General features: G+C 33.3%; 1 protein-coding gene across 1 annotated transcript; it reads right to left on the reverse strand.

The window, feature by feature from the left end:
• Positions 1–900: 900 nt before the first annotated feature.
• gpr137ba (G protein-coupled receptor 137Ba) lies at positions 901–10,574 on the reverse strand. The gene is made up of 7 exons (XM_016489699.1): positions 9,798–10,574; positions 7,569–7,618; positions 6,853–7,075; positions 6,161–6,310; positions 4,926–5,054; positions 4,349–4,470; positions 901–1,337 (listed from the first exon to the last, which is right to left on the reverse strand). The coding sequence occupies exons 1-7, from the start codon at positions 10,146–10,148 to the stop codon at positions 1,232–1,234; spliced, it is 1,131 nt and encodes a 376-aa protein (XP_016345185.1). The 5' UTR covers positions 10,149–10,574; the 3' UTR covers positions 901–1,231.
• Positions 10,575–11,393: the final 819 nt, after the last annotated feature.

The raw sequence follows: 11,393 nt of genomic DNA on the forward strand, positions 1-11,393 counted from the left end.
ATGGACAACAAACCAAACCCCTTCATTCACGTCTCAACATTTCAAAATATATACGTTTCTTGTTTTGTCTATAGTGATCATTCTGTTAATGCATTATATTGCAGTTGTCTATAAAAAAAACGTCTCCAAAAATAGAAATCTTCAATGGGAGAGTGTCAATAACATTTTCACAGTTCAGGCCAAGTAAATATGAAATGAATTATTTCCTTCATGTGGTTTTGTTAAACAAGGTTTGTGTCCGAATCTGAACAGAACTGAAATGAAGATAATGATTTTGTTTATGGAGCATCAATACAAAAATTGCAACAAAAACTATGTTTCACACAGTGGAATGTTAGCATACTTATCTAGTATACTTAATATATTAATTCATATATATTCTTCTGTATATAATTGACAGTGCAAACTCAGAAATATAGCTTTTTTGTGCATCTGAAATGAGAACTACTGGCCTACAAGTTTAAAGAAATGAACGCGACAACGAACGGCCACTGATTCTGGAAATATTTTCCCCATTCATTTTCTCCAGAGGGATTTCAATTTGTGTTTGAAGATTAAATTATATTTAATTTCTTTAATGAGGCAATGCACTACTCTTCCCTTGAGGCACTGCAAATAATCAAATCAAAAACAACCATACAATATAAAACTAATAAAAGATGTAATACTTGTAATGAGTTATTTCAGTTTGTGTTTGTACAAGAAATCATACTCAATTTATTTAATGAGGCAATGAACTACTCTTCCCATGATGCATTGCAAATAATCAAATCAAAAGCACAGCTGTATAATATAAAATGATTGACTTAGTCATTTATAGTTATATTTAAATAAATATATTTAAATACAAAATGCATATATAAATGCAAATATTTAAATATACAAGTATTACTATATGTAGAATATAGGGAGGCGGACTCGATTAATTAGTTTGCAATGAATCATGGGATTGAGTGGAACTGTTTCCATTGTATTAATTAGATTTCTCTAATTAATCTCTGGATAGTGTATTAGAAATCACATTTACTTCTATGGAATTTAATATTTCACATTATTGGTAAGAATCTATTTCTTTTTGGAGAAACTGATTGGTGGTTTTGCTTCCAGAGCCACACTGTCCTATTATATTGAAATACTGTAATAAACAGCGGTAAAGACATCTGTGGTATGTAATATTTCCCATCAGTGATGGGGAATGTGCAAAATAATACCACTCCTCATTGGGAATGTTCTAATAGGGATTCAACTCCTCTGGCGCTAGATGAGACTCTTCAGCTTCGACGTATGCAGTGAAACTGTTGTTTTGACTACCCCAATCATAACTGTCCGGCGTAAGACTGTGAACGAAAGCAACAGGCAATTATTCAAACAGTTCTGGTCAGATCTTACATTCAGTTCTTACATCAGTCTTATTTAGAGCGATGCAGCTTTCCATTGAAATTGAAAGCTGAAGTATGTAATTTCAGATGGTTTTCTACAGATTAATTGTTGACAATAATACCAAGAATATGCAATTGGAAAGTAAATATTCTAAGTTTTGAATGCTTCTCAAACAAACAATATGATTTATCATATTAGATACTCACATTTGAACAAGTTATTTGTTTTTTAAAAAGATGATGTCTGGTGTTACATACTACGGAGCCCCACACATGACATGCAAGAAAAAATAAATAAATCATCTGCACAATTGACTAATTAGTTCTCTCGATTTATAAATCATGTGCACAATTTACTAATTAGTTCTCTTGATTTATAAATCGTCTGCACAATTTAGTTCTCTCGATTTATAAATCATGTGCACAATTTACTAATTAGTTCTCTCGATTTATAAATCATGCGCACAATTTACTAATTCGTTCTCTCGATTTATAAATAATGTGCAAAATTTACTAATTAGTTCTCTCGATTTATAAATCATGCGCACAATTTACTAATTCGTTCTCTCGATTTATAAATCGTGCACAATTTACTAATTCGTTCTCTCGATTTATAAATCGTGCACAATTTACTAATTCGTTCTCTCGATTTATAAATCGTGCACAATTTACTAATTCGTTCTCTCGATTTATAAATCGTGCACAATTTACTAATTCGTTCTCTCGATTTATAAATCGTGCACAATTTACTAATTCGTTCTCTCGATTTATAAATCGTGCACAATTTACTAATTCGTTCTCTCGATTTATAAATCGTGCACAATTTACTAATTCGTTCTCTCGATTTATAAATCGTGCACAATTTACTAATTCGTTCTCTCGATTTATAAATCGTGCACAATTTACTAATTCGTTCTCTCGATTTATAAATCGTGCACAATTTACTAATTCGTTCTCTCGATTTATAAATCGTGCACAATTTACTAATTCGTTCTCTCGATTTATAAATCGTGCACAATTTACTAATTCGTTCTCTCGATTTATAAATCGTGCACAATTTACTAATTCGTTCTCTCGATTTATAAATCGTGCACAATTTACTAATTCGTTCTCTCGATTTATAAATCGTGCACAATTTACTAATTCGTTCTCTCGATTTATAAATCGTGCACAATTTACTAATTCGTTCTCTCGATTTATAAATCGTGCACAATTTACTAATTCGTTCTCTCGATTTATAAATCGTGCACAATTTACTAATTCGTTCTCTCGATTTATAAATCGTGCACAATTTACTAATTCGTTCTCTCGATTTATAAATCGTGCACAATTTACTAATTCGTTCTCTCGATTTATAAATCGTGCACAATTTACTAATTCGTTCTCTCGATTTATAAATCGTGCACAATTTACTAATTCGTTCTCTCGATTTATAAATCGTGCACAATTTACTAATTCGTTCTCTCGATTTATAAATCGTGCACAATTTACTAATTCGTTCTCTCGATTTATAAATCGTGCACAATTTACTAATTCGTTCTCTCGATTTATAAATCGTGCACAATTTACTAATTCGTTCTCTCGATTTATAAATCGTGCACAATTTACTAATTCGTTCTCTCGATTTATAAATCGTGCACAATTTACTAATTCGTTCTCTCGATTTATAAATCGTGCACAATTTACTAATTCGTTCTCTCGATTTATAAATCGTGCACAATTTACTAATTCGTTCTCTCGATTTATAAATCGTGCACAATTTACTAATTCGTTCTCTCGATTTATAAATCGTGCACAATTTACTAATTCGTTCTCTCGATTTATAAATCGTGCACAATTTACTAATTCGTTCTCTCGATTTATAAATCGTGCACAATTTACTAATTCGTTCTCTCGATTTATAAATCGTGCACAATTTACTAATTCGTTCTCTCGATTTATAAATCGTGCACAATTTACTAATTCGTTCTCTCGATTTATAAATCGTGCACAATTTACTAATTCGTTCTCTCGATTTATAAATCGTGCACAATTTACTAATTCGTTCTCTCGATTTATAAATCGTGCACAATTTACTAATTCGTTCTCTCGATTTATAAATCGTGCACAATTTACTAATTCGTTCTCTCGATTTATAAATCGTGCACAATTTACTAATTCGTTCTCTCGATTTATAAATCGTGCACAATTTACTAATTCGTTCTCTCGATTTATAAATCGTGCACAATTTACTAATTCGTTCTCTCGATTTATAAATCGTGCACAATTTACTAATTCGTTCTCTCGATTTATAAATCGTGCACAATTTACTAATTCGTTCTCTCGATTTATAAATCGTGCACAATTTACTAATTCGTTCTCTCGATTTATAAATCGTGCACAATTTACTAATTCGTTCTCTCGATTTATAAATCGTGCACAATTTACTAATTCGTTCTCTCGATTTATAAATCGTGCACAATTTACTAATTCGTTCTCTCGATTTATAAATCGTGCACAATTTACTAATTCGTTCTCTCGATTTATAAATCGTGCACAATTTACTAATTCGTTCTCTCGATTTATAAATCGTGTGCACAATTTACTAATTAGTTCTCTCGATTTATAAATCATGTGCACAATTTATAAATCGAGTTAACGAAATAGTAAATCGTGCACACGATTTAGCCTACTATTTTTTTGCGGGCTCCGTAACATACACTAAATAATCAAGTTAAAATAAGTTGCTTCAGTCCAGTGAGTGTTCATCTGGAAATATTACTAGTTATTCTTACATTTACATGATTAAAATCAGTAAAGATTTGACAGTGAAGCACCAGCTGAAGCTGGATGTTTATACAATTACACTTTTAGAGCTTTTACTGGATCAAAACCTCAAACTATCCATCAGACGAGAGAAGGCATGGAGTAGATTATTATATATGGTGATTCAGTCATTTAAGACTGAATGCCAAACTTGACTGTCGTACCTGGCTTGAATGTTTTGTGGGATGATACTCCACGCGAGATCATCATCGCTGTCGTAACGCCGCGGGTTGTCAAAGAAATAAGCTCTAGATGAGAACATGTGGCCAGGGATCACTGACACACTCTACAAGCCAAAGAGAGAGTCTTCAGCATTATATTGTTGATATTATGTATTATGTACCGTTCAAAAGTTTGGGGTCGGTATGATTTTTTGTGCTTTATGTTTTTGAAATTAGTCTCTTCTGCGCACCAAGGCTGCATTTATTTGATCGAAAATACAATAAAAATTGTGACATATTTTTACAATTTAAAATCGCTGTTTTCTTTGTGAATATCTGTTAAAATGTAATTTATTCCTGTGGTTGCAAGGCTGAATTTTCAGCATCATTACTCCAGTCTTCAGTGGCACATGATCCTTAGAAATCTTTTTGTAAGATTATCTTTACTGTCACTTTTGATTTAATGCATCCTTGATGAGTAAAAGTATTACTTTTTTATTGACCCCAAACTTTTGAATGGTAATTTGAATATTGTATGTTAAGAACTGGGAAGTGCATTAAAAGATGATAAATCTCGTACTCGATCCTGAGCCGGCTTACGGACTCTGAAAAAGAAGACCACCAGTGAAGTGGGCAGCAGTTCCCAAACAAACAGGATCACCCCAAAAACCACATATCCAGCGTCGCCCAACGTCGACTTCAGATCTGCCTGGAGAAAAAACAATTTCAGCGGTTGCAAAAATCAGCAAAATGGCCAAATTCGTCAAGACATACTACAAATACTAAAAAGCTCATTCTGTCAAATTCCAGAAACTTCCCAAACTCAAATTTTTGCTTTTGTTCATATTTTTCTGAAGAAAGACAAATATGAATAGGAATGAAAGCCAAAATATTAAATGCCATGGATTAATATTTACTGAATAAGCTACTATTTTGTAGAGGAGGGTGACCAAAAAATGACCAAATTTGACAATTTCGAGCCAAATAACCGGAGGGTAAAGTGATCCTGAGCCGGCTTACGGACTCTGAAAAAGAAGACCACCAGTGAAGTGGGCAGCAGTTCCCAAACAAACAGGATCACCCCAAAAACCACATATCCAGCGTCGCCCAACGTCGACTTTAGATCTGCCTGGAGAAAAAACAATTTCAGCGGTTGCAAAAATCAGCAAAATGGCCAAATTCGTCAAGACATACTAAAAATACTAAAAAGCTCATTCTGTCAAATTCCACAAACTTCCCAAACTCAAATTTTTGCTTTTGTTCATATTTTTCTGAAGAAAGACAAATATGAATAGGAATGAAAGCCAAAATATTAAATGCCATGGATTAATATTTACTGAATAAGCTACTATTTTGTAGAGGAGGGTGACCAAAAAATGACCAAATTTGACAATTTCGAGCCAAATAACCGGAGGGTAAAGTGACTTTAGAAAGATGGCAGCATCATTGTTATTTTAACACGCGAAATCTGTTGATTTTAGCAATCTTTGTTGAATTATATGCCTATGGTGACTGTTTTTTCCACAAAGTTTGCATACCTGTAACTCAAGAAGTTATCTTAATCTTAATATCCTTTTAGGTACTGGTTTTTCACAAAACTTTTCTTTTAGTCTCTTCGTTTATAAGGCCTTATATGGTTCAAATCCAGAGATATGTTGATCTCAGGAGTAAACTGTACACAGTTTCAGTGGTCAAAAACTTTTGCATATAGATGATACCTTTTTTTATTTTAAAGAGGAATGTTTGAAGAACAAATAATGTTGAAACTGAACATGTATTGCGTTCCCTCTATCAAAACAATTGCATTGAACATACCTGGTCTGATACGTTGTACCAGTCGTAGTCGAATGAGTTGATGCTCTTGATTTTCGCCAGTGCCAGCACCACTAGGTTGTAACACGCACGGGACGAGTACAGCAGGATCACCGTCGCTCCGATTATAGTCACCTGACACACGGATGTTCCCTGCACAGAAAAGACGAGACCTGATTCAATTCTGGTACAAAACACCATCCAATTCATTTTAGAGTGAAGAAAATATACTGTTTTTGAACAGGGATTATTCCACTCCATGGGTGTTTAAATTCTTAAAGGAGACATATTATGCCCCTTTTTACAATATGTAATATAAGTCTAGTTGCCTAGCTACCCCATGTGTCCTCTTAAGGTGCAAATGTATAACTTTTTTTAACCTGGCATCACATCTCTTACAAAAATTAACCACAAAAAACCATGGTTACTACACTTTTGCTATAGTAAAACCATGATTCATTTTTTCTGAATCAAATGATTTGGGATACACACTCTCGAAGTCTCGATCTGGATCAAATGATTCGTGATCTGCGCTCCGAAGTTACCATCTAAACTGAATGAATGATCGTAGTCACACACACCTGTCTTCTTCTGTATATATTGTAGTATGTTTATATTGTCTTTAATCTTGCCGTACAGTGTAACCCAAGCTTTCATCTGCTTTAATTGGTCTTTGTGTATTTGTGTTTCATTACCTTGGACTCCAGGTAGATGTTGGCCAAAGACATCTTGGCGATCTTATAGAGACACAGTGAGAGAGAGACGGCGCAGAGGACAAACAGAGTGTCGTTGATGGCCACGCGCACCAGAACTACAGTCTCTGTGTCGGCCTTCGTCATCTTCACCAGCAGAGCACAGGTCAGGTTCACCAGCAGGAAGATGATGCTGATGCACAGGAAGAGCAGGTACAGCGGCAGCCTGATGAGACACCACAGAGTGAAGCTAGCGCATTATTACTGCATGCTGCAAGCTTATTGTAGTTCACTAAAACTAAAACGGCAGCTGGCGTTAAAACCATAAACCATTTGCATTACTTGAAATAAAATACACATTAGCTGAAATAAAGTCAAATAATTTCTTGTTTTAATTTGGTTCAACATGACATACTAAAATAACTAAAAACTAAAACTGAAATAAAAAATTAATAAGTACAGTAAATATATGTGAAAAACTACTAAAAATGACAAAACAAACAACAAAGTTACAAACTTGACATTAAATTAAATTGAAAACAGAAAATATAAAAATAAAATATTAATAATAGCTATAATGATATCTCAGTGATACTTATTTTATATATATATATATATATATTATATATATATAAAAACGGAAAAGTTATAAACAAAACGTATTTTTTAAAAGTACAAATACATAAGTTTGAAATGAGAGTTTTTGGATCCATATTCACCTGTACTTCTGAAGTTCTGGTGAATATTTAGACTTCGCCTTGAAGATGACCTGTACCAGAAAACAAGCCGTAAGTTAGTGTAAATACTGCATGCATAAAGCATTTAAGCTCATGACTTATTAAACAGAGAATGACACATTCAGGGTCATAAAAGTCACCAGTTCCCTTGTCGAAGCATGTTGGTCATAACAGAAACAAGCAAGTTGTAAAGCAAGTGCTTTACTGCTCATCTCCATCTGAAGCATTGCACTGACATACAGTATCCGCATGTTCAGAAATATTACATAAGATCTGATTCAGGCACATTTGGGGGACTAAAGAGTGTCATATACTGTAAAAGTTACCTTACTGAGCTATTTCAACCTGATCTGGCCTTTACAAATGACATTAGAGTGAGAGAAAGCTTGAATAAAACTAGACTTAAAAAATCCAGTTCACTCTACAATAAAAACTTGCACTCGTTTATTCCAAAAATGCACAATTTACGGTTCTTAAGCATATATAAAGTACCGTGCACTAAATGACAAAAGTATGTGGACACTTGTGCATTTAAAATAACATGCATTGTCGTGTTAATTATAAATCGGTTGATTATTGTATGTATATGGTGATTTACAGTAAATAATTCACAGCTTTTGTTTTTCCTGTAGTGTTTTTATAGTGTAGTGTCAACGCTTCAGACCGCAGTCAATGATTTCACTTCTCTTTTTTTGCTCGCGCTGTACTCCCACGCGTATGATTCATTTACATATGCAGCTGTGATCATAATAAAACAGGAAGAATAGTTCTATACTGCAATATCTCTGCTTTGAAACAATACGCATTGTGAGAATATACAATACACATAACATTGAACTGAACTGACATAAGCACTAGAATCAATAATGACCTTAGTTGCTCTCATACACACAGCTCTCATATAATTCATATCATTATGATCTACGCAGCAATAATGATGAATGGAGAGTGTTTTTTCTATATTATACAGTATGATTACATAATCCACTCTGAGAGATCAAAATGCTTTTTGCATGAAAGATCTATGGTTTGACTAATGAGATAAATCTGATTTATATATTTTTTATTTTATCCATTAGATATTGATTGGATGGTGAAGAGGTGGCCAGAGTTATTAGTATTGTTAACTAAAACTAAAACCATTAAAAAACGTTTTTATTACTATAAAATAAAATAAACATTATCTAAAAATGAAGTAAAATATATAGACATATTAAAAAAACTAATACAAATGACAAAAACACAGCAAAATTACTAAAACTTTAAAATAATAAAAAAATAAAATGATACAGAAAATATAAAAACAAAATCTAATTTAAAATATTAATAAACGCTATAATGGTATACCAATACAACAAAAAGTAAAAAAAACTAGTAATAAAATAAAAAGAACTAAAATTAAAATAAAAAACAAACAAAAATCTAAAAATAGAATATCATTTAAAACATAAACAAAAACTATAATTGTATACCAATAATACAAAAACAACAAAATGACTAAATATTTTAATAATTATAGTTTAATAATTAAAGTTTAAATATGTATTATTAAACTTTAAGTAAAATGAAAAGAAAAACAGAAAATCAAATTTAAAATATTAACAAAATATGTTATATGGTATATATGGTTCATTTTAAATATGAACAAAAACTATAATAGTATACCAGTTATACTAAAATAACAGAATTACTCAAAAATGAACTAAAATTTAAATCAAAAATGTAAAAATAAAATCTAATTCCAATATATTAACAAAAACCATAATGGCACACCAGTAATACTAAAATAACAGAATTACTAAAACTTTAACTAAAATTAAAATAAAAACAAAATGTAAAAATAAAATCTAATTTATAATATTAACAAAAACTATAACGGTATATCAGTGATGTTAAAGTAACACTGGAGGTGGCTGGATAAATAAAAGGGACTGGCATCATTTTTGTAAAAGAATAAAAAGACAATTTCTCCTTGGAATTAACTATGCATTTATGCATTATGAAATATGCTTAATAAAACCAGGAACAGAGAGTTGCTTCCATATATATAAACACAGAGGACAATGGACAGAATATCTCCTCCTGCTTGGATTTTAATGTCTAAAATACGTTTTTGTTTGTTTGCATTCTGCTCTCATAAATGTACATGTGACCTGTAGTCTTAAAAACAGATTTTACTGTCTCTGCAAGGTGCAAAGGTGTCGAACTCACCTGTGCGAAGTACAGATTCATGAGGCTGAGAGTGAAGAACTGCAGGCAGACTGGGAAACAGTAGAGCAGCCAGAAAGCCAAGGGTCCGAGCGTGTTTGCGGTCACGCAGTCTCTGAAATAAAAGGAGAAGAGCAGCGCTCGCAGAGCCGCCCACAGCAGACACAAGAACAGAAACACCGTCTGGTAGCTCAAGCGCTTGTGTCGGTATCGCAGCACCAGCCAGAGCTGCACGTACACGAACGCAAAGAGCAGCGAGTAGAAGATGGTGTAGGCCACCGTCAGCCCCAGTTTGACGAAGGGAGGCACGGCCGGGCTGAAGGTCGGCGGAGGAGGGCGCGAGTCGCTTTCCATGGCTCTGCTTTCCTCCTGCTGCCTGGAGAAGCAAGTCTAGAAGGGGCCTTTCCTCCTCCAGCGGCTTCTGCAGCTCCTCCTTCACGTCTTAAAATCACCACAGCCCTGATTCTGCTGGAGGAAACGAGCCTCTGAGAGCAGCCGAGCGTTTAGGGGAAGGAAACGAGGGAGAAAGAGGAAAAGAAAGAGCATTGTGCAGCGGGCAGTGAAAGCGGAGGGAGGAGGAGGAGGAAGGACAGCCCCTCTGACGCTGTGTTGACGTGCTCTACTGTACCTTTAACCCTGCGCTCAGCTTCCCAGCGCTGGCGGACTCCCACGGGATGCTTATGCTGCGTTCTCTGCACAATATATGGCTGTTTACAGAGTTGCTTTTATAGAATGAAACACAGGGTACATCTTTATATAAGCAACTTTATACTTTATATACCAGGGACAATTTTAATTTCTTTCTTTTTTAATGTCCATAAACCAACATTTTTCCCTTTGAGTAGGACCAAATCTGAATTTTTACAGGTTACACTCTTAAAAATAAAGGTGTTTCAAAGGTTCTTCACAGCGATGCCACAGAAGAACCATTTTAGGTTCCACAAAGAAGCATTCAGTCAAAGGTTCTTTAAAGAACCATCTCTTTCTTACCTTTTTATCATCTGAAGAACCTTTTTTCACAAAAACGAAGAAGCTTTTGTGAAACAGAAAGGTTCTTCAGATGTTAAAGGTTCTTTATGGAACCATTTAGACAAAAAAGGTTCTTCTATGGCATCGTGAAGCAGCTTTATTTTTAAGAGTGTAGCTTGAAGATTCAGTAGAGCAGTTTATTTGCTTTACATGAAACACAGGTTACAGGTAACTTTATACTGTATTATACTGTATGGATACAGTTTCTTTTCTTTCTTTTTCCATTGTATATATAAACAAGGGGCAAGTGCATTTGTTTTCTTCACTTTTTTTTGCATTTTCATTTACATTTTTTCATTCGTTTGATTGTATTTTCCTTCAGTTGGATCCAAGTCATTAAGAGTACTGTATAAGTTATTGTATAAATATTGCATAAATCCTTTTGCTAAAATATAATTTTGTATTTTTTTATTTAATTAAAAAAAAAAATTCCATGTAAACCAGGGACATTTGCAGTTTTTTTGTTTCCTTTTGTGGGATCCAAATCTTATTATTATTATTATTATTATTATTATTTTTAATCAGATTTAATATAATTTTTATACTACTTTCTTTTTTCTTTTTTTTTTC

This window comes from Sinocyclocheilus anshuiensis, unplaced genomic scaffold (assembly GCF_001515605.1).
Source record: "Sinocyclocheilus anshuiensis isolate Anshui unplaced genomic scaffold, SAMN03320099.WGS_v1.1 scaffold462, whole genome shotgun sequence".
Taxonomy (NCBI): Eukaryota; Metazoa; Chordata; class Actinopteri; order Cypriniformes; family Cyprinidae; genus Sinocyclocheilus; species Sinocyclocheilus anshuiensis.

Excerpts from the sequence above, each read along its gene's own strand:
- gpr137ba (XM_016489699.1), bottom strand. The coding sequence starts at position 10,148 with ATGGAAAGCGACTCGCGCCCTCCTCCGCCGACCTTCAGCCCGGCCGTG. Across the intron at positions 6,311-6,852 it reads ACATCTACCTGGAGTCCAAG|GGAACATCCGTGTGTCAGGT; the intron begins GTAATGAAACAC and ends TTTTCTGTGCAG. Across the intron at positions 5,055-6,160 it reads GGTACAACGTATCAGACCAG|GCAGATCTGAAGTCGACGTT; the intron begins GTATGTTCAATG and ends TTTTTTCTCCAG.